This window comes from Haliotis cracherodii, unplaced genomic scaffold (assembly GCF_022045235.1).
Source record: "Haliotis cracherodii isolate W230 unplaced genomic scaffold, xgHalCrac1.p SCAF_4, whole genome shotgun sequence".
In the NCBI taxonomy this organism is placed as follows: domain Eukaryota; kingdom Metazoa; phylum Mollusca; class Gastropoda; order Lepetellida; family Haliotidae; genus Haliotis; species Haliotis cracherodii.
Genome location: NW_027266297.1, coordinates 37184612 through 37205960, shown reverse-complemented (window position 1 = coordinate 37205960; position 21349 = coordinate 37184612). Strand labels below are relative to the sequence as shown.

Below are 21349 nucleotides of genomic sequence, written 5' to 3'. Positions count from 1 at the left end.
CCCTGAGTGGTTTGCATGTGAATGAATTCATAAGGTAGCAAAATTGATTATGACAGCTTGTTGTGTAAATAATTTGCTTCGGAACAGGGTCCAATTCCACAAAGTGATCTTTGCACTTTGACCTCATTCTTAAACATAGACTTATGACAGTCATAGTGCTAAGATCGCTGTGTGGACTGGGGTCTACACAGAGAGGCTGATGTTAGGGGTATGATGACACAGTTGGCCAAGATAAGCGCTAGGTAGGGTAGCCTAGTGGTTAAAGTGTTCGCTCATTACACTGAAGGCCTGGGTTCAGTTCCCGACATGGGTACAATGTGTGAAGCCCAGGGCCCACGTGCACAAAGCGATCTTAGCGCTAAGATGATTGTAACTCCCATACTTTAAAATAGGCTTATGATAGTCTAAGCGTTAAGATCGCTTTGTGCAGGTGGGCCCTGGTCTGGTATCCATTGCTGTGATGTTGCTGGAATGTTGCAAACAGCAGTGTGAAACCCAACTCACTCACTCCCTCACTCACTCCCTCACTCACTAAGTGCTGTAATCTCCTTGATGTCTATTCATGACAATACAACAAAAATGAGGCACTTGGACTGATTCTGTTCTGGATTTACACAAAACGGAAAGTGGAGTCATAAATATCCAACAGCACAATGGATAAATGAAATATAATGCCATTTTAACACATCAGATTGACAACATACTCTTAATCACATACCGACCAGTCAATATTAACACATAAACCGCATAGCCCACCAAGGACTGCTTTCTAATACTACATTTACATGATCTACCAAGTAGCACTGATATAACAAGGGCCAGATAATGACGTAGTCTCGATGGTTACTTAGTGGGTTTACATTTTGCAGCATATCTATAATAAAAAGATGTTTGAAAAAGAATAAAATTGTCTTAATAATTATAGTTTTCAACTTTCATCAACTCATGGTGATATATTTGATATTGAAAGACATGCAGGTGAAATTCTATTTTTCATCCAAGATCATTCTTCCAACTTTTTAAGTTTGTAAACAGTAACAACCAGTGCCTTGAGTGTAAAAAACTTCAGTGGCAGACAGATAAATGATGTCATCTGATGACATCATGGTAACTGCAATGTGATTCAATCCATTGTAGCGATATGTCCTTCGCCTCGGTGATTTCGCTTGATCTCACCCAAAAGATATCTCCTGTGGAATCCTGTTTTGCAAATATGCATAACTCGATTGATAGCATTTCAATATTGTTTTTCATATGCATATATCACTTTACAGATGTAACTATGAGAATATATTCAATGAATATTCAAGGTCTATTAGCTTATAGTAATTTCAACATCACAAGTTTCAAATATACAATACATTTGCAATAAAAATTAATGATTTGAATAATATAAAATTTACACTAAAAAAGGGTATTACCAAGCCCCAGAGGTTCTGTGAACATGGTGAACTTACCTCACTATCTAATGAATGTTACATCTATGTGCCATGAATCAGCATTTGCGAATTAGTCAATGTGCATAAAGCTTCATCATTTCCTCCGAACACTTGAGAGTTCCGTCTGGATACAAACACTACTGCTACTTCCTGTCATGACTGTTATCGCAGCATGACCACTACACAATGCTTTAAGTGCATGATAGATTGGGTTCATTCTAAAATTATTCATTAATTCTGCTGGCCATCTGAAGTTTTCATTTCATATAAGTAAGGAAATGGTGGACAACTTGTAAGAAGTCATCCAACCAATCTACCTAAGACTTAAAGATTGTCATCAAGAGACACCAAAAGGCTGGAAGACTTAAAGCAACACATGTCAAATTGGAATTTCAGTTCACATGACCAAAATCGGAGAAAACAGTTATTCGAACCCACAATCATAGGTTTCTGGCATGCCCAAGGGACGAAACTCTGCACAGCGAATGGCGGTGCCCTAGACGACATGGCTGTATGTAAGACATTAATAATCATGGTAATCAGGTAACTGTCCCAATACGCTTCCACTGATCATTTTATTCACTGATATTACTGGTAACATCAAAATATAATGATGGAATTAAAAAAGTATGCTATGCTTGTCGTAAAAGGCGACAAACAGGATTTTGTGGTCTGGCTCGGTGACTTGATTGATGCATGTCATCGTATCATAATTGCGTAGATCGATGTTCATGATGTCAATCACTGGATTGTCTAGTCCAGATTTGATTATTTACAGACAGTTGTCATATAGCTGTAATTTTGCTGAGTGAGGCGTTAAACAACAAACAAAAGACAAAAAAGTATATAATGAATAAAGTTATTGATGTAATAGGTACCAGCATCTGGTGAAGTCATAAACTGTTAAGTTTGAGTGAATGCTTGTAACTGTTAATGGTATGCATTGTTACAAGGATGAGACTAAAGCATATCAGCACTACACTCACAGTCAATCGACTGACACTAGTGACAGTCTGATGTTATGGAAACATTTACAGCATTGAAGAGTTGGGTAAGTTTTCATATGATTTTCTTTCATATAAGGAGACCAAAATATTTAGTTTCATTCTTAAGCAATGCCATATTTCAATATTTCTTTTTTCTTAAATGTCAACTCTCTGAAGGCTATTATGGTGTGCGATCTGAGCCATGCAACCAGGAGTTCTTAATATTTTCACTGCAATCAAGGGCAAATCCATTCTTCATTCACATTATTCTGTCCAACATCATGAACATAATTATTTCACCACGTGTCAGCTTAATGTGGGAGGAAAGCCCGAAGTGAAGCAGGTCTCTGACGTTTACCACTTCGGTGAAACCCACGAGCACGGGTATGGTGCTGACAAACCTAGAAACATAATCGGGGCGAACTGGGATTCAAACCCTCATAGGTTTCTGGCGTGCCCAAGGAACGCAACTCTGTGCAGCAAATCGTGGTGCCTTAGACGACTGGGCCACCCGTGCCCCCGATAAGCCATATAGTTATGATACGAATAATGCTACGAACACTTTGTGGATTGGGTCCTGACCCGTCTGCCCCTGTGTCATCATACACCATCACTACACACGAGCTGCTCACACACAATACAGCACATACAGATGATGGTCCACAATACACAACTATTCACTCTGTAACTAATGCAATTAACCAGGAGTTCAGAACAGTACACACTGACCTGACACTGCATCTTCCAGTGCAGTATTGATTTTTTTATTTGGTACATACAAACATCCCATTGCAAAACTATCATGACGTGACAATTCCAGACAGCACCCTTGTCTCCTACCGACTTCAAATGGCCAAATCATACACCAACAGTCGCCCTAATTTGCCCGAATTCTTACGCAGCAATGAAAACATTTCCTCTATCAGCTAGAACTGAATACCAGCTAGCTCATAAACTGAGCAGATAAATCTCCAGGGCTGGGCCAGCACATGAAAGCTCTGCAGACAAAGTGCTGAATCACCTGTGCTCCTGTCGTGAGTCAGCAAAATACACTGGCTTAGTTTCACATTTTCTGAAGCTATGCACTGGTGATTTCTTTGTACAAGTTTACTGTAAACCCAATTGCTATTATTTTGTTCAATAGTTTTGTTTGCAATTACGGCAGACTATATATGCACTGTCATTGCAGCTGCAATAACGTCTGTGGAACAGCTGCTGTATAAAAGCAGAAAATAGTTTTTATTACATTTGAAATATGTATGCTTTGTTTGTCAGTAAAATAAATATAAAAATGATTATGCAAAAAAAAGTCAGTTACTTTAGTCAGTGTTAAAAATTTGGACTAGTCCTGTAGTCCTTGCCAAACAGCCCAATATTTAAGGTATCAAATTGTCAGTTTATGCAAATAAAAGTCAGTTACTTTACTCATTATAAAAAATTGGGACTTGTCCTGTTGTCCTTGCCAAACTGACCAATAAGGACTAGTAGAAATGTGCCATTTTTAAGGGTTTTGCTATTTATTATAATTATAAGGACTCGTGGACTACCGCTGCTTACTTAATGCTGTATCAACATGCTTGAACAATCAAGTGCTATCAAGTTCTACAAGGGTGATGGGGTAGCCCAGTGGTTAAAGCATTTGCTCATCACGTAAGGTTTCATTCCCAACAAGAGTACAATGTGTGAATCCCATTTCTTGCGTTCACTGCCTTATTATTGCTGGAATATTGAGATAAGCGACATAAAACCATACTCACTCACTCAACTTTTATTCCAACCCATGCTTGCGGAAAGAGACGACTATAATTGTCAGAAGAGGTGACTAACAGGATTGGATGATCAGGCTCGCAGACTTGGTTGCATAGATCGATACTCATGATTTCAATCACTGGATTGTCTGGTGCAGACTCGATTATTTACAAACCGCCATCATACAACTGGAATATTGCTGAGTGCAGCATTAAACAACAAACAAAACTTGAACCCTTAGACAAGCCAAGTATGCAGATTAAGAAAAAAGGAATTGATATTTCTTTCCTTCATATGGCCTACATTATGTTCCGAAGGGATAAATGTAAATATAATTTCAACAGTTTTAGCAGGCTTTGTGGAAAGAGAGCCAGGGTGAATAAAAAAGTAGGACTATGATTTGAGTGCATGCATATCTCTGCTGATGACTCAATCAGCAATGGTGTCAATTCTGCTTATCACCACACTCAGGGAACCGTACCTGTTCATTTGATGAAACTAACCCAATGTCATATGTCAATACAGAGAGGGATAAGATTACACGTAGCCTTGTGTTGATAACATGGATGGACGACAACACAACTGCACGTATTTGTCCTACAATGACACTGCACAAACTGATATGAGTAAACATTGCCGGGATTTAAGTGTTCTCAGCTCATATTAAATTCTGTCCAATTAAAAAAGATTGGGCTTACATTATGAAAGTGAAAAAAACAATGAGAACACCTTGCTGACACTGCTCATATGGCATCACTTTAGATCATTTTTTTTTTTTTTAAAAAGAGAAAAGAAATAAATCTTTGTATAATATGGCAATCATTGGACAAGGTTTTCTTGAAATGTCATCTTTATTACAACCATAAACAAGTAAAATTTATTTAGATCAAGCGGTAGCTGAAAACTAAAACTTTTCGATAATAGTTACTAGGCAATTATACACCCCTTCTACACTTCTTCTTAACTAATTCTGTAATTTACTGAGTAAATATGGACTGTCATGTTTATTTTTAATCTTAATAGGGGGCACTTACAAAGATTACTTCCAGATGGGTGCTTTACAAAATCTACAACATCCGAGAAAAAAAAGAACATGTACTGCTTGTACCAGCTACCCTATTGTGTCACAACTATAATCAATATTTCCACATTGGTTTGAACACCCTGCTGAGCCAATTATGATCCATTAAAACCATTAACACAGTCACATTGCCTACGTCCCCTGAATCTGCTTCTGGGTAGACTGAGAGTGCTCACTTAATACATAAATATTACCGAATAACAAAAGGCCAACATTTTAATAAACTTAATCTTTTAACCCTGGATTTACCTGGTAAATTTCAAAAAAAATATTATTCAATTTGTATTTTATATTCCACTCACTCAAAAGTTCATACTCTATACAAGGGCAATAGAACAAAATGTTCTTTTTTCAACATATGGATGTCTGCTGGTTTGAGGTTTAATGACATTTTCAGCCTTAAGTATCATACTGTTGTTTATGTGATAAAGATCGTTGGCAACTGATCATTCTAATGTGATGATTGAACCATCAACCATCAAGCTTACTGCACATTCTACAGTAGGGGATTGTTGGGAAGTTTCTCATATAGGGGGGAACGGGTGGCCTAGTCTAAGGCTCCGCGATTCGCTGTGCAGAGTTGCGTCCCTTGGGCACGCCAGAAACATATGATTGTTGGTTCCAATCCCGGTTCGACCCGATTATGTTTCTAGGTTTGTCAGCACCATACCCGTGCTCGTGGGTTTCACCGAACTGGTAAACGTCTGAGACCTGCATCACTTCGGACTTTTCTCCCACAATAAGCTGACACGCCGCGATATAACTGGAACATTGTGAAAAGCGGCGTTAAACCAACTCACTCACTCACTCACTCTCATATATAGTACCGTATTTTCCTGAGTATAGTGCGCACCCCCCTCTAGCGGGTTCAATATTTTGGAAAAAAAGAAATTTGAATATTATGTGCAGAAAAAAATTACACCATACCCCTTCAGCGAAGTCCGGCAAACGAACGGGTGCTGAGAAACTTCGTCAGTACAAATTCTAAATTTGAGATAAAAAATCACCAGACATGTTGATTTACCTTTTAAGTTGTATTTTATGTTCAGCTTGGCATTGTTTTATATCCAGGGATTAAGATTACCTTGTGTATTTTCTCATAAACTAAGCCGGACACAGCAACCAGCTGTACACACGTTTTCTTGGAATCTACTGATTCGGTCAAGACACACCCAATGATATAACTTTACCATGTTTACAGTATTTTAATGTAAGGATCGGCAAAAGTTGTATCTGAAACTATTTTTTTATCAGGAATAATATATTCCAATGTCTTGTTAATTTAGTTGCAGCTTTTACTAAACATATTTAAAATAATAATAACCAAAAGTGAAGCAGCTGATTGCTATTGTCGGGTATTATTTTTTACATGGAACCAGTCTGACCAGTCACCGTCAAGGCTCCCGTGCACGTGATCGCATGATCGCGAGAATTACGTGTTGACATAGAATCGTCCAACAAAAACAAATATGACTTTTAAAGAATCAAAGTATGGCATTTATGATATATGTATCCATTCTCTGTCAACTAAAGTTTGTTTCAAGGCGTCAATAGCGGTATTCTGACTGCAGTTGCTGATAATAACGGTGAGTTGTGCAATCTTCCGATTGCTTCACACATGATTTCGCCGAAATTAATTAAAACAATATTCAAAGGAATTTTGAATAAAATTAATGAAATAAGTTACAAACATAAGTCCAGATATACAAAGAACACTTTTTATAGCCAGACAGTGTAATTACATGAATAATTTGCGAACTTCAGTATGGATTTGTTGACATGGTATTTCCGGTGTTACATGCTCACGGTAATGTCTTTCAATGGGGGAAAAAACATCAAAACTCATTAATTTGTGTATAATGCTCACCCCCTTCTACACAGAAAAATATATTTATTTTTCATTGGTTTCTACAGAAGTAAAAACTAAAGGGCAGGAAAAGTGGGAATTACAATTTGAAAACTTAAATTGGAACAATATTTGTAATAAAATTTTCAGTACAACACAGGATGTCAAACTGCGATGGTTTCAATACAAAATTACCCACAGAATTCTCACCACTAATACTTTTCTGTATTTACTCAATTATGCTCAGAATGTTTTGTGCTCCTTCTGTCACAATGAAAAGGAAACAATTACTCACTTGTTTTGGGAATGTGATGTAATAAAACAATTTTGGGATGAAGTGTCATTGTGGATCGACCAGTGCTTTCATGTTTATAATATGACATTTTGTGCAGAATTGATACTTTTTGGAGTTAAAGAGAACATAAAAACAGATAAAGTGTTTGATTTACTTTTACTAATTGCAAAATACTATATTTATAGATGCAAATTCCAAAATACAAAACCTTATTTTCATGTTTATAAAAAGGAAGCTTTTTCATGATACAACATTGAAAAAAATATTGCTTTCAAGACAGGTAATCAACAGAAATTCTATGGTGCTTGGATGCTGTATCATCAACTTTTCGAAAATGAGGAGCAGCTTTCAATTTAATTTTAGTTTTGTAATTAAGATTTTAATGTTTGAGACCATGTACTTTCCTAAACTGCAATATGATAAATAAACAAGAATGAATGTGTGAGTGAGAAGTATGTTATTTTCTGTAAAAAAAACAACAAAGTAAGATGTACTGATAAGTTGTGCTTTATGTCATGGGCTTTCTGCTACCCTGGGCGGAAGCCCATTTATGTAACAGGTACGTCTTTCTAAAAACAATAAAATAAAAAAAATAAAAAAAATAAATATGTGGTCTGGCTTCATAAGAAAAACATGAAAACATTTAGTTTCCTCAAGATTTTCACAGGATCTTTTAGATACTTGCTTCATGTTGGTGTAAACTGTCAACAGCAAATGACAAACACCCTGCATCAATAATGTTGTTTCACACAGTTCCAAGTTAGAGAGCATCATCAGTTTGGTCAACAGCCAAACATTTCTCTTGATGACTTGTTAAAATAGCATGTAGCCTGTATGGTCTAACATAGAAATCACACAATAATATTTAACAAAAAAAGTTAGACATCATGAATATTTTGGGGATATTTTGTATTTGTAAAGACTGAGCAAAGAATTTCATAAAAAAATGTCCCCCAAAATATTCATGATGCCTACCTTTGTTTTATTTTTGTATTTGTCCATGGAAACATCAAATCTCGTTCACAATGAAGGCTGACATTAAAATTTCAACTCCCGCCAGTAGGCAAGTCTTACTTAAAGTGCCATGGCAATGAGTGAATTGTTATTTGCAAAGCCATGCTAACTCCCACCTCAGTACATTCATATTGTATCACAAGGCCATGAACGCTTCAAGGAGGTAATATTTCAGAAGACATTTTTCAAATGTATTCGAAGGTTTCACATCAGTCATGTACACTTGAAGTCTTCCATCCAATGAGAACTCACGACATAGTCACATGATGACCATTCATTACAAGTCCATGAAGCAACTAGCTATAGATGTACAGTTTTCATCCAGATTACAGATTTATACAAATGTCCCTATATGCAGTGAGCTGACTTCGCTGGAGAACAATATATAAGATCTTATTGTGATAATGTTCTCTCCACTAGTGTGTTTCAAATTACATCTTACAATGTCTAAATATAAGAACGGGAATATTAAAAACCATAAGTCTAATTCGTGAAACGCAACATGGATATGTCAAGCATGTAGTATATGTTCGTTCACCATACCCATTTTAAAACCATTTCTTGAGTAGTTGAAATATAGAACGTAAACGCCAGAGAAAATCAGTCTTGATTATCCAACGAAGATTCCATTAGGTGTAAAAGGCCAAAAAGCAGAAAAACTTGTATAAATGGATCCTTGAAGATCACCACACTGTTGTATTTTTCAACCAACATAATATGATACACCAGTTAAGTTTCAAACTATTACAATGAATGGATAGAAAGGAGAAATGGTCAACTAAAAATCCCCCATGATAATATTCAAACTACCTGTGTCATGGTGGAATATATGCCTCTGATCATGCCAGCAGACGATGGCCTTTCATCATCAACCTTGTCAATGGCCAATATCTGAAGTGACTAAACTATTATCAAATTGGATTCCACCAAAATGTATTTAAAATAGAAAACATATCATACGTTTATTTTTAAAAATTACCACATAGACCTTTACCGTCACTATTTTTAAGACATCAGAAATAATTTTGAAAAAGCTGGACTTTTCATCAAGAGATAAAATTGTATCATATTGTCACGTTGTTCAGACATGTTAGCTGTCAACATAGGAAATATGTCATGTCTCAACACAAAATATACATATCAGAAAGTCGTAAGAGTCAGACAAACAACAAAACCATCTGAAAAGTTCCTACACGCGAAGAACTTTAACATGTGATTTTGAAAGCATTTATGAACGAACCAGTAAATGTGCTCCAACAGCAAGTGACGTATGTTGGTGGAGCTCTGGTATCCTGGGAAGGGGAAGGGGAAGACGCTGCAGCGTTCATCAGGCATGGAGGCTGTGACAGCGACAACTACAACTCTCTTGTACATCAACGTCTCGAGTCCACACATCTACACTGCCGTGTATACCATTCAGACTTTACCTTCTACGTCAGTGAGAAGCTTTGGACGGAGGAGCTACGCCTCTCCAACAGAATAGCAGAACGCTTGGATGACTAGTCTTGCTCCATTGAGCTTTGAGTCGCAGGGCATAATAACATATAAATATAATGCAAAGTCCTACCCGGATGAAGTTGATAGTGGCTCTTTTAGGATGAGCAACATGGAGTAGACAAGAAGGAAGAAACTCCACGATAGCATTGAAATGGAGATGGGTTGGTGGATAGGGGGGGGGGGGGGGGTGGACAGACAGAGAGGATGGGACAGTCAACGACAGACGGTATGAATTACAAAACATGTTGAAGCTGCTATTTAAAAATTACGCCATTCAAAACGTACCACTTCCATACTTGTTTGTTTATTTATACACGTTGTGAATAAAAAGCTTGTAAAAAATCCTTGAAGATCTAATCATCTTCATGAATGAACACTACTCAATGAACTGGCATATAGAATATTTTCTAATGAATTATTCATTGCAAAAGGTGATGTGAAATGTTGCAACCAAGATTATTGCACTTACATAGCCGTGTGTGTGGGGGTGGGGGGGGGGGGGTGAGTGAGTGAGTGAGTGAGTGAGTGAGTGAGTGAGTGAGTGAGTGAGTGAGTGAGTGAGTGAGTGAGTGAGTGAGTGAGTGAGTGAGTGAGTGAGTGAGTGAGTGGAGAGATCCCTGCAATTCTGGAAATTCATAATTACATAATGTTTATAGCTGGCCCTTTTAGACCAGAAGAAGTTTTACTTGTCTCCAGCTTCAGGCAAGTTTGCAGGCTGTTATAGAGGATGCACACTATTCTCGACAAATGAATTGTCCCCAAAAGTGATATCTAGTATCTTCACAAACTGATGTGACATGAAAGCACATCCCATCATATTTCAATCATATTCTAATCCTTATTGAACACATATCAATAATTACTACAAATGCATTCCTCCTGTTTGGTTGCAATTTGCAGCCACTACTCGACTCATCTCGCATCAAAACACGAGGCTGTGTGTACACGGTACAGATGACCATGTAGTAAGCTAATCAGTGTGTCGGATTAACAAGATGAATCACTGTGTCGGATTAACAAGACTAATCACTGAGTGATGTCATGAATCCGTTGCAAATTAGGTGTGTCGAAGCCATAGTGCAAGACTGTCAGATAAACGAGTGTAAATAGCACTGATTTCATCAATTCCCATCATTAGTGCTGGATTAACGAGTGTCAGATTAACAGGATGTGACTGTATATGTCTTTTAATAGTTAAACAAACAAGGTCAGAAGAAATTTAAATTGTTCAGACGGCTGTTGGCCAGTGATTTATTTATTGTCCCTGCTAAGAAGTATGATAGGCATCTAGAAGTTACACTGTGTGAATACATGACACTTTTATGGATAACCACTTCTTTTATTCTTTGTCACAACATTTCAGGGCTACTTCTTGCCCTGTCATCAGGTGAATACTAAGTAAGTGCAGAGAGCTGTTTACACAAGTTAGGATCAGGGATAATTCTAGGGTGGGGCCTTATGCTTTTAGCCCCTAAATTTGATTTTTTTTTGGTTTTGTTTGTTGTTTCACGCTGCACTCAGCAATATTCCAGCTATATGAGGGCAGTCTGTAAATAATCGAGTCTGGACCAGACAATCCAGTAATTGACATCATGAGCATCAATCCACGCAATGACATGCATCAACCAAGTCAGCGCGCCTGACCACCCGATCCCGTTAGTCGCCTCTTACGACAAGCATAGTCGCCTTTTACGGCAAGTATGGGTTGCTGAAAGCCTATTCTACCCCGGAATCTACAAATCTTCACGGGACGAAGGTGTAGTGATTGGGCCGGGTGTGATAACAAAGAGCCTCACCAACAATACGGCAATCAAGATGTCAATTTGTGGTTGATGATGTCCTTGCTTGTAAATATAATACCTTATTCATAATATTTTGAACATGTTGAACAGTCAGTAGTTTGATTGGCGAACGGCCCCAAAATATAATAACTGCAAATAACGATCCAAGAGATACATAAAGAACTGGCCAACTGTGACAAACAGGATAGAATAGGTTGGTGAGTTCAGACATCAAACAACCAGTAAATCCGGACATAAACAGGATGACTTGCAACATTTTTCATTGCCAAACACAACTCTTATTCCTTTTCCATGCGTGAAATCCATCCTTTATAGCTGTTATACAGAAAAATACACCGAAATAATGACCCAAGAGGTGAAAGTATGCATTTTTTCTTTGTAAGGGTGTATAATATAACTGATATACCGGTATATGTCACAGCCATCAGCAATACATGTATCACAATACAACCCTTGAATATCAATATTTTCCAATATAGTCACAGAAGAATTAATATATAATTACATATCCGGGAAATACCAAACGGTTCATAAAATGGATTTGTTTAACATTGCCGCAGTCAGATTATATTTAGAGAGTCATCATTATTTAAATATGGTTAAATATTTTTAAAGCTCGTACATTATATTAACATTTTTATCGATGCTGAACATGAGTTGTTTATCGTACACTAAAACACTTCAGGGACAATAAACCACTCACGGCTGCGTCCCTCATGGTTTATTCTCCCTGCAGTGTTTTAGTGTACGATAAACAACTCCCACTTGTCGTCTTTTTCTTAAATATTATACGCCACCCCTAATTCGTGACATATGACTGACCATGCTGATATGGGATCCTATTTCAAACTTATGTGTACTTGACAGGAATAGCTTATATCAACATTTATTATCAGGATCTAAAGAGAGTTTGATGCAAAAAGTGGTCTTTACAAAAGGTTCTGTAGTTTTAAAACTGCTACAAGAAGAGTGTGGCAGCAAACTGGAGTCGCCAGTATGCTGCATCACTGTACCTGGGCCCTAATTGAGTCTGGACCAGACAATCCAGTGATTGACATCATGAGCATCAATCCACGCAATTAGGATCGATGACATGTATCAACCAATCCTGTTAGTCACCTTTTACGACAAGCATAGTCGCCTTTTACGGCAAGTATGGGTTGCTGAAGACCTATTCTACCTCGGAATCTTCACGGGTCATTTCCACAAAGTGATTGTAGGGCTAAGACGATAACTCCCCAACTTAACATAGACATACAACAGTTGTAGCAGTCAGATCGCTTTGTGGAACAGTACCCTGAGATATTCATTGAACAATGATTGATTGAGGTCAGTGAGTTTTGTAAACCATGCCAGTATTGGCTCATCAATATCAAGGTCGTCCAACGAGGGCAGTAGCACCAACATTGATGTGCTAGTGCATCTGACCCTAACATACATGCTACGCTTACTTATGTATTAATTCATATCATAATACTGTATCAGTTTGTATAAAGAGATATTTATGATGTTGAGCAGTAACCCTGCATGACAAGAACTGAAGCTAGCTGTTCCATTAAGCCTACCCTTTAAAATTATGCTTTTGATGTTCATTGGATATTAGAGTCAACATGAGGTGAGGTGAGGTGAGGTGAGGTGAGGTGAGGTGAGGTGAGGTGAGGTGAGGTGAGGTGAGACAGTAAATTCACTGCCACTCTGAACATACACTTTTTGCAAGTATTTTGTGCAACTATGGGTCATAATGCAAAATATGAAAAATTATATATCAACCATAACATGGTTTATATCGGAGAAATCATTGAATCTGTTGATTCAGGAAATACAATCAACTCGTCCCTTTGGGGCCTCGTTCCCTCTACTTCCAGAACCCAAAGAATCGAGTGATTTCTCCATGACAATAATTAGAAGATAATGTGTTTTCAAAGTAGAGCTAGGTTACCAGTAGATTTAACCGCGCTAAATTGAATTTGGAACCGAACGCACATCGTGTTTTCTGCAATAAAATGTATTGCCACACATACTTTGAATATTGTAGTAACCGCATCTGTGCATTTTGTAACCTGTAATTGTAGATATAATTATTTAAATATGCCTACCAACAATGACTGAAAAAAGTACTATTCTATGAATATTAGCTTCCACGGTGATGCGGCCATCAAACCAGCTGTTTCAAACAGAGGGGGTTTATTGTGATTTAATAGCCTCTGATTGACCAATCAGAATCGAGTAAATTCCAAATTCATAAAAGAATGCAGGTTTAACTGGTTGATCACAATGCCTTCTGTATGCCATGGAACATGAAGAACCAAGGCTAACCAAGTATTATATCATGAAGAGTATTGTGCCAAGCCTAGCTATTAGGGTACAGATACACACCAATCTTGCAAGAAACCATGGTGATGAAAATATTTTTTCTATTTTTGATCTTGGATCTGACACCCTATTTTCTTCAAAATGTGAAAAAAATAATAATCAAAATTTACATTTTAAATAATTTTAAGGTTACAGTGTTAAAAAATTATCATCTATAAAACTTTTGATCTGTTTGATTTACTTCTGATGCTCAGTCTGACATATTATACAAAAATATGTCCTAACACAGGAAAAATGTCCTTCCAACTGACCTCTCCTTCACATTTCATGACAATGCAGCTGTTGTTGGAATTGATTCCCATTTTAGTCTCAGCCATGACAAGCATGGGACCTTTGTATAACAATACACACACTATCCCAACCCCGTGAACTATCCCACATGTAAGCAGTGTATACAACACGCATGTTTGACCATCAGAGCAGGTAAGCATGCAACACAACACAAAGCCATCCATTATCAGCATGCAGTTATGGCGGTGTTCAACTGGGGGGATACAATCTGCAGTGGCAGGAGGAATGTGGAGGAATACCTGCACAATAGCAGCTACCCAACATGATATCCATTGGCAACGCACGGATGAACATCGCAGCAACGGGTTCATCCAGGAGCAGCACTGCCTAAGTTGTCAATGACCTAATGCACTTTAGTTTTGAATGCCGTCCTTGAAATGGGTCAGTAAAAAATCAGTGTCATCATCAAGGGGCTCAAAGAATGGAAAAGTTTCAAACGAGGTTGTGAAAGACTCAAGTACTTGAGAAGGAGTAATTGATAGTTTGTACAAGGTCAAGTAAAGCGTTGGCAGTTGCATAAATGAGAGGCTTCAACACATGGCGCATCTGCATGAGACTCATCACAGGGAATACTGGAGGTGGCTACAGAGAGATGAATAGTTACAAACACGACTCACAAAAAATGGTTTCCTGGTCATTTGTAAATAAAAATCGTAAGTGATTTCTTGGCATTTCATTGGCTAACCAAGCAATTTGTTTTGCATTGATGTGTCCATAATCCAATATACATTAGTCCACTAATGGACTACTGTTTCCTGATTGGCCAATAGTAGAGTGGGCAGGGTTTGTGTTGCATTTATTATGCTGATTAATGTCCCTGATTTCATATTGTAGCGTAGCAGATTTATGCAAAATGTGCATACTGAATTTTCTGTTTCCCTAAATGCAAAAAAATCAATTCTTATTTAAATAGATCATATTAAGCGATTCTATGGCATTTGATAGTCCAACTAAGTAATATTTTTATGTGAGTTTATGTTAGGCGGAGACCATTAACAGGCTAATGTTTCTTGATTAGCTGATAAACGAATGGCGAGGTCTTGTGTTGCATTTCTTCACTGAACGAGGTCCCTGAGTTTGTATTGTTGTGCTATGTTAATGATTGTTTTTTTGAGTGCTGATAATTAAGTAAGCAGTCTGTGAAGTTATTATTGTTGACATATTTATATATAAGAATTGACTTCAATATGATATTGCATTCAGGGTTCAATAGCTCATTTGGCTTTCTAAGTTACATGGTTAAGTGGAGAATCTCTGTATCAGGCCATTATGTTTTCTGTATGTTTGCAAATCTGAGCTAAATGAAGCTCCTCTGAAAAGCAGGATGGCCATCCATTCCAAATACCTTGATAACCAGAACACATGACATGCTGCATTGCATCATGTTGCATCTCACCTGCACACACGACGTACTGCATTGCACCTCACCTACACTCACATGACATGCTGCATTGCATCTCACCTGCATACACATGACACGCTGCATTGCATCTCACCTGCACACATGACATACTGCATTGCACCTACCCTGCACACACATAACATGCTGCATTGCATCTCACCTGACCACACAGAACATGCTGCATTGCATCTCACCTGCACACACGACATACTGCATTGCATCTCACCTGCATACACATGACACGCTGCATTGCATCTCACCTGCACACATGACATACTGCATTGCACCTCACCTGCACACACATAACATGCTGCATTGCATCTCACCTGCACACACATAACACGCTGCATTGCATCTCACCTGCACACACATAACATGCTGCATTGCATCTCACCTGCACACACATAACATGCTGCATTGCATCTCACCTGCACACACATAACACGCTGCATTGCATCTCACCTGCACACACATAACATGCTGCATTGCACCTCACCTGCACACACATAACACGCTGCATTGCATCTCACCTGCACACACATAACATGCTGCATTGCATCTCACCTGCACACACATAACATGCTGCATTGCATCTCACCTGCATACACATAACATGCTGCATTGCATCGCACCTGCACACACACGACATGCTGCATTGCACCTCACCTGCACACACATAACATGCTGCATTGCATCTCACCTGCATACACATAACATGCTGCATTGCATCGCACCTGCACACACACGACATGCTGCATTGCATCTCACCTGCACACTCCCAGCCTTTTGAGGTTGAAAAGAATTCAAAAGAAAATCCAAGATGGCTGTGTGGCATCCATGTTGAGTTTTCATATTTGATCCTTTGACACACTTGAACTTCCCATGGCATAAATTCACATGGCTGTTTAAGCCAGGTGGACTAATAATTTCATCATTTTTATGTACAGATATAGACAATAGCTCCTCTATCCTAATGTCTGATAACATATATATTTGCCATTAGTTTACGTATGGTTGACTTGCATTAATGCAGAAGTAAATATAAGTTTGATATGGACTCCATCACCTGGCATCAGTTTCCATAATTCATAACATCATGTTTCACATGTGCTAAGTATTAATTATGAATCAGTCGAGCATACAGTAGACACTGATAGATACTGGAAGTTTCAAAGGACAAGCTGTGATGGCCAGAGAAAACTGCATTCCTTTGCTTTTATATGTCCCATGTAAATTTAACTATAGACTAGGTATTAGAAATGCTTGACTGGCTTTCACATAACAACAATGGTTAACCTTTCAAGTGATCCAGTTATTTAACAGACAATCCAGCACACACTGCAAAGAACAACTTGTGTATTAACGTTCTTGAGTGATCTTGGTATTGTTCACATCACTTATGAAGAACACTTTTTTTACTACTTTTATAGCTAGGCATTCCACAGATGTTGACTGTATTAAGAAATGGGATTGGCTGGAATGTGACTGAACTATTTGAATTCAATGATTGTGAATCAAATTCTCATGGTCTATTTGTGGGTCAACTAGTAGGTCCAAGTGGAGGTCTTTAGTTGTGTCTCTGACGCAGGGAACAGAGCTAGTTAGTCTGAAGTTAACAGTGTCTGAGGGCCAGTAGAAATGCCACACGTTAAAGTTTTTATGTGAAACTGTAGATGTACTTCACAATTGCTTTGAATAATAATAATTTGTAACTGTTTAATTTCATACTGATTTCACTGTTAGAAAAGTAAATGGACCTAAACAAAAAAACAAATTACTTCACAATGAAGAACTATTTCAAAAGAAAAGAAAGCAGACTTTCATCCTGATGTCTTTTTGAAAATTGGCAAATTGCCATTGTCCCAGTTATGTGACAGGGGTGATGTCAAAAACTGTCTCACCATTTATGCCATAACATTCATTAGAGTTGGCAGTATGACTTAACATATCAACAACACAATGGTGACAAATTAACTAAAGTTAACTACTTTTATGCTTCTAAACCAAATAATATGTCACATTTGTAAAGTTATATATCAGCAGCAATAGACCAAAAACATGTATTGAGACAATCCCTGTCAATATGTTGACAAGTTCATAACTGACTTTGAGAGAAGGCCTCTTTGAGCATGTTGAGGTCAGTAGTAAAAAACAACTGATATACATTTTTCACAATTATATTGGAGGCTGTCCTTGACAACATCAAAACAAGTTGGGGTGTGTGTTGGTATAGCGGACAAAGTGTCTGTCAGCTGATCTGCATGATGGACATTAGTGGGTTTGAACCTCCCTCTCCTCATTGTAATACTCTTTGTTCATGTATTTACCCCCAGTTGTTTTGCAAACCTGAGACAATGAACCTTAATCATAATAACAAGGCAAAAAGTGGGCAGGGCTTACTAATACCCCCGACCTTGACTCCAACGTATTTCTAAGTTCAAAACATTATAAAAGCAACATTTTCTCAGAAAATCCACTCATTGAAATCAAACATTGCACTGCACCTCCTCGACTAGTATGGAAACTGTTCCCTAAATTTGAAAAGAATCCATGCAGAAGTTTTCAATGAATAGGTCGCACAAATGTTTAAGAAATTAAATTCTAAGTAAAAAAATGAAACATAGCTGGGTTTTTTTTCCAGAAATTCCAAACATAAAAATCAAACTTAGCACTCCATATCAACTACTGGTATAGAAAGTGTTCACCAAGTTTGAAAAGAATCTATGAAGATAAAAGATGTCATTACTTGTTCTACTTTTAAAAGAAAGACTTACGCTGAAAAGGAAGACTGAACCCAACTAAGTCTACAATATCCTTTACTTAGTGATCATATGCACAGGATTGGACTCTCATTTCTTGAACAGTGTTGAAACATGTGTTCTCACTGCCATATATCTGACTTTACTGCCAAGTTGGTGTATGATGAAGTCATATCCTGTCTAAGGTATTGAAAATTACTGTTGTTATTCACAGCTCACTAGTCACTAAGGTTGTTACGATTCACTCACATATTTGGTGAATCAAACCGTATCCATTCATGAATTGAATTTGTTATTCGTGGTCACTAAAATCGAATATTTACGAATATGCAGTCAAGTTCATTTACATACCCTGTACCTAAAAATATCCATAAGAACTTATCACATGCATAGATTTCTTTAAAGACAACACTCATATATTTAATTTGACAGTATTGTGGTCACTGGTCATTGTTGTATTTGAGCAGATACTAGTACCTAGATAAGTGCAGTATGTGAATGTGTAATATATCAATAATTAACCAACCATGTCAAATAACTGTGTTACTGTTTTTCACTGAATAGCTGACTTGTTATTGTATTTGTAAATAAATATTCGTATTCCTTACCCTATATACATGATATTCGTGATACGAATCATATTCACCTCATAGTGTATTCGTTGCAGCCCTACTAGTCACAACTGGTTACTTTTATGATTTATAAAGAGAAAGAAATCTTTGAACAGCAGGGCTTGATGGAACTTGATTTAACCAGGTGCATGTTAACATGAAAAGCTAGATGCATCAGACAAAATCAGGTTGCACCCTTGAAGAGGGTCATGTCATGTGACAACTAGAAAGTGTTTTTACTCGTAAAAAACATATGTCTCCCCCCACTCCCCTAACCCCCATTCATTCGTTTACTTCACGTTAAACCCCATCTCTTCATTCCCACCCTCCATTACTAAATAACAGAGACAAAAATAGAACTCCTAGAAATTTCAAACAACTAATGGGCACCACTTCAGTGCTGGGTTAATGTGTATACAAAGTTTCGCGAAAAAATATTAAATGGTTTCTGAGTTATGGTCAGGAAACAAAGCTTACCCCCATTCAGAGTCTATGTTCAAGTTATCTCCATGGAAACGAGAAAAAATAAAAATGTCAAAAATCTCTAAATAGCAAAAGGCACCACTTCAGTGCTGGGTTAATGTGTATACAAAGTTTCGCGAAAAAATATTAAACGGTTTCTGAGTTATGGTCAGGAAACAAAGCTTACCCCCATTCAGAGTCTATGTTCAAGTTATCTCCATGGAAACGAGAAAAAATAAAAATGTCAAAAATCTCTAAATAGCAAAAGGCACCACTTCAGTGCTGGGTTAATGTGTATACAAAGTTTCGCGAAAAAATATTAAACGGTTTCTGAGTTATGGTCAGGAAACAAAGCTTACCCCCATTCAGAGCCTATGTTCAACTTATCTCCATGGAAACGAGAACAAATAAAAATGTCAAAAATCTCTAAATAGCAAAAGGCACCACTTCAGTGCTGGGTTAATGTGTATACAAAGTTTCGCGAAAAAATATTAAACGGTTTCCGAGTTATGGTCCGGAAACCAAGCTTACCCCCATTCAGAGTCTATGTTCAAGTTACCTCCATGGAAACGAGAAAAAATAAAAAAGTCAAAAATCTATAAATAGCAAAAGGCACCACTTCAGTGCTGGGTTAATGTGTATACAAAGTTTCGCGAAAAAATATTAAACGGTTTCTGAGTTATGGTCAGGAAACAAAGCTTACCCCCATTCAGAGCCTATGTTCAACTTATCTCCATGGAAACGAGAACAAATAAAAATGTCAAAAATCTCTAAATAGCAAAAGGCACCACTTCAGTGCTGGGTTAATGTGTATACAAAGTTTCGCGAAAAAATATTAAACGGTTTCCGAGTTATGGTCCGGAAACCAAGCTTACCCCCATTCAGAGTCTATGTTCAAGTTACCTCCATGGAAACGAGAAAAAATAAAAAAGTCAAAAATCTATAAATAGCAAAAGGCACCACTTCAGTGCTGGGTTAATGTGTATACAAAGTTTCGCGAAAAAATATTAAACGGTTTCTGAGATATGGTCCGGAAACAGTGGGAACGCCGACGCCGACGCTGACGGGAACCGTGCCAGAAACAATATGTCTCCCTCCATTCTGGGGGAGACATAATAATGACACACTGCAAAGGGATCAATGATGTAGTATGGTACATAAAGCTTAGAGGTACTGAGTATGTTCCAAGATTATAGTTGTGTGGATAAGTAAGAGTTAGTCCGACCAAAATAAAAATAAACATTACATGCACCAACTGCATGTAGACATAAATAGTTTTTCATTAGTTTGTGAATTATGGCTTGGAAACGAAACTTAGAGTTGTTTGAGGTAAAGTTCACATTGTTACCATGGAAACATAACAAAATAAAATCTAGAAAAAATTCAAACTAGCAAAAGGCACCAGTTAAGCTCATGAGCAATGTATAGCCCAAGTTTAGCTGAAATATGCTGAAAGTTTTTTTAAGTTATGCCCTGGAAACCACTTAAGCTAATGAGCAATGCATACACCAAGCTTCTTTCAAAAAATGGCTCAAAAGAGGATGGGAATGCTGACGTGGGCGCCGGGAGACATAATTTGTTGCTAATTTGGACTGTGTACCTTTCAAGCTCTTTTGGACAATAGTTCAATCTTACTCTGATTGTCTTTTCATTTTTTATTCATGTTGAACTGACGTCACTGAAATCCTCTGGCTGTTTGCGGACACACTTGATTAATCAAGGCAAGCTGATCATTATCAAGT

The 21349-nt window shown here is 37.6% G+C and overlaps 1 protein-coding gene across 5 annotated transcripts in view; it reads right to left on the bottom strand.

The window, feature by feature from the left end:
• The window catches only part of LOC139478190 (kelch-like ECH-associated protein 1), a 59608-nt gene that overhangs the window by 22068 nt on the left and 16191 nt on the right, over positions 1–21349 (bottom strand). Inside the window, exon 1 of one of the 5 annotated variants that reach the window (XM_071260554.1) lies at positions 9651–9845. The exons of the other annotated variants lie outside the window; for them this stretch is intronic. Within the exon in view, the coding sequence (XP_071116655.1) occupies positions 9651–9738 (88 nt within the window). The 5' untranslated portion in view covers positions 9739–9845. Of the gene's footprint in view, positions 1–9650; positions 9846–21349 lie in introns of those variants that run through there. 5 annotated transcript variants of the gene reach the window in all.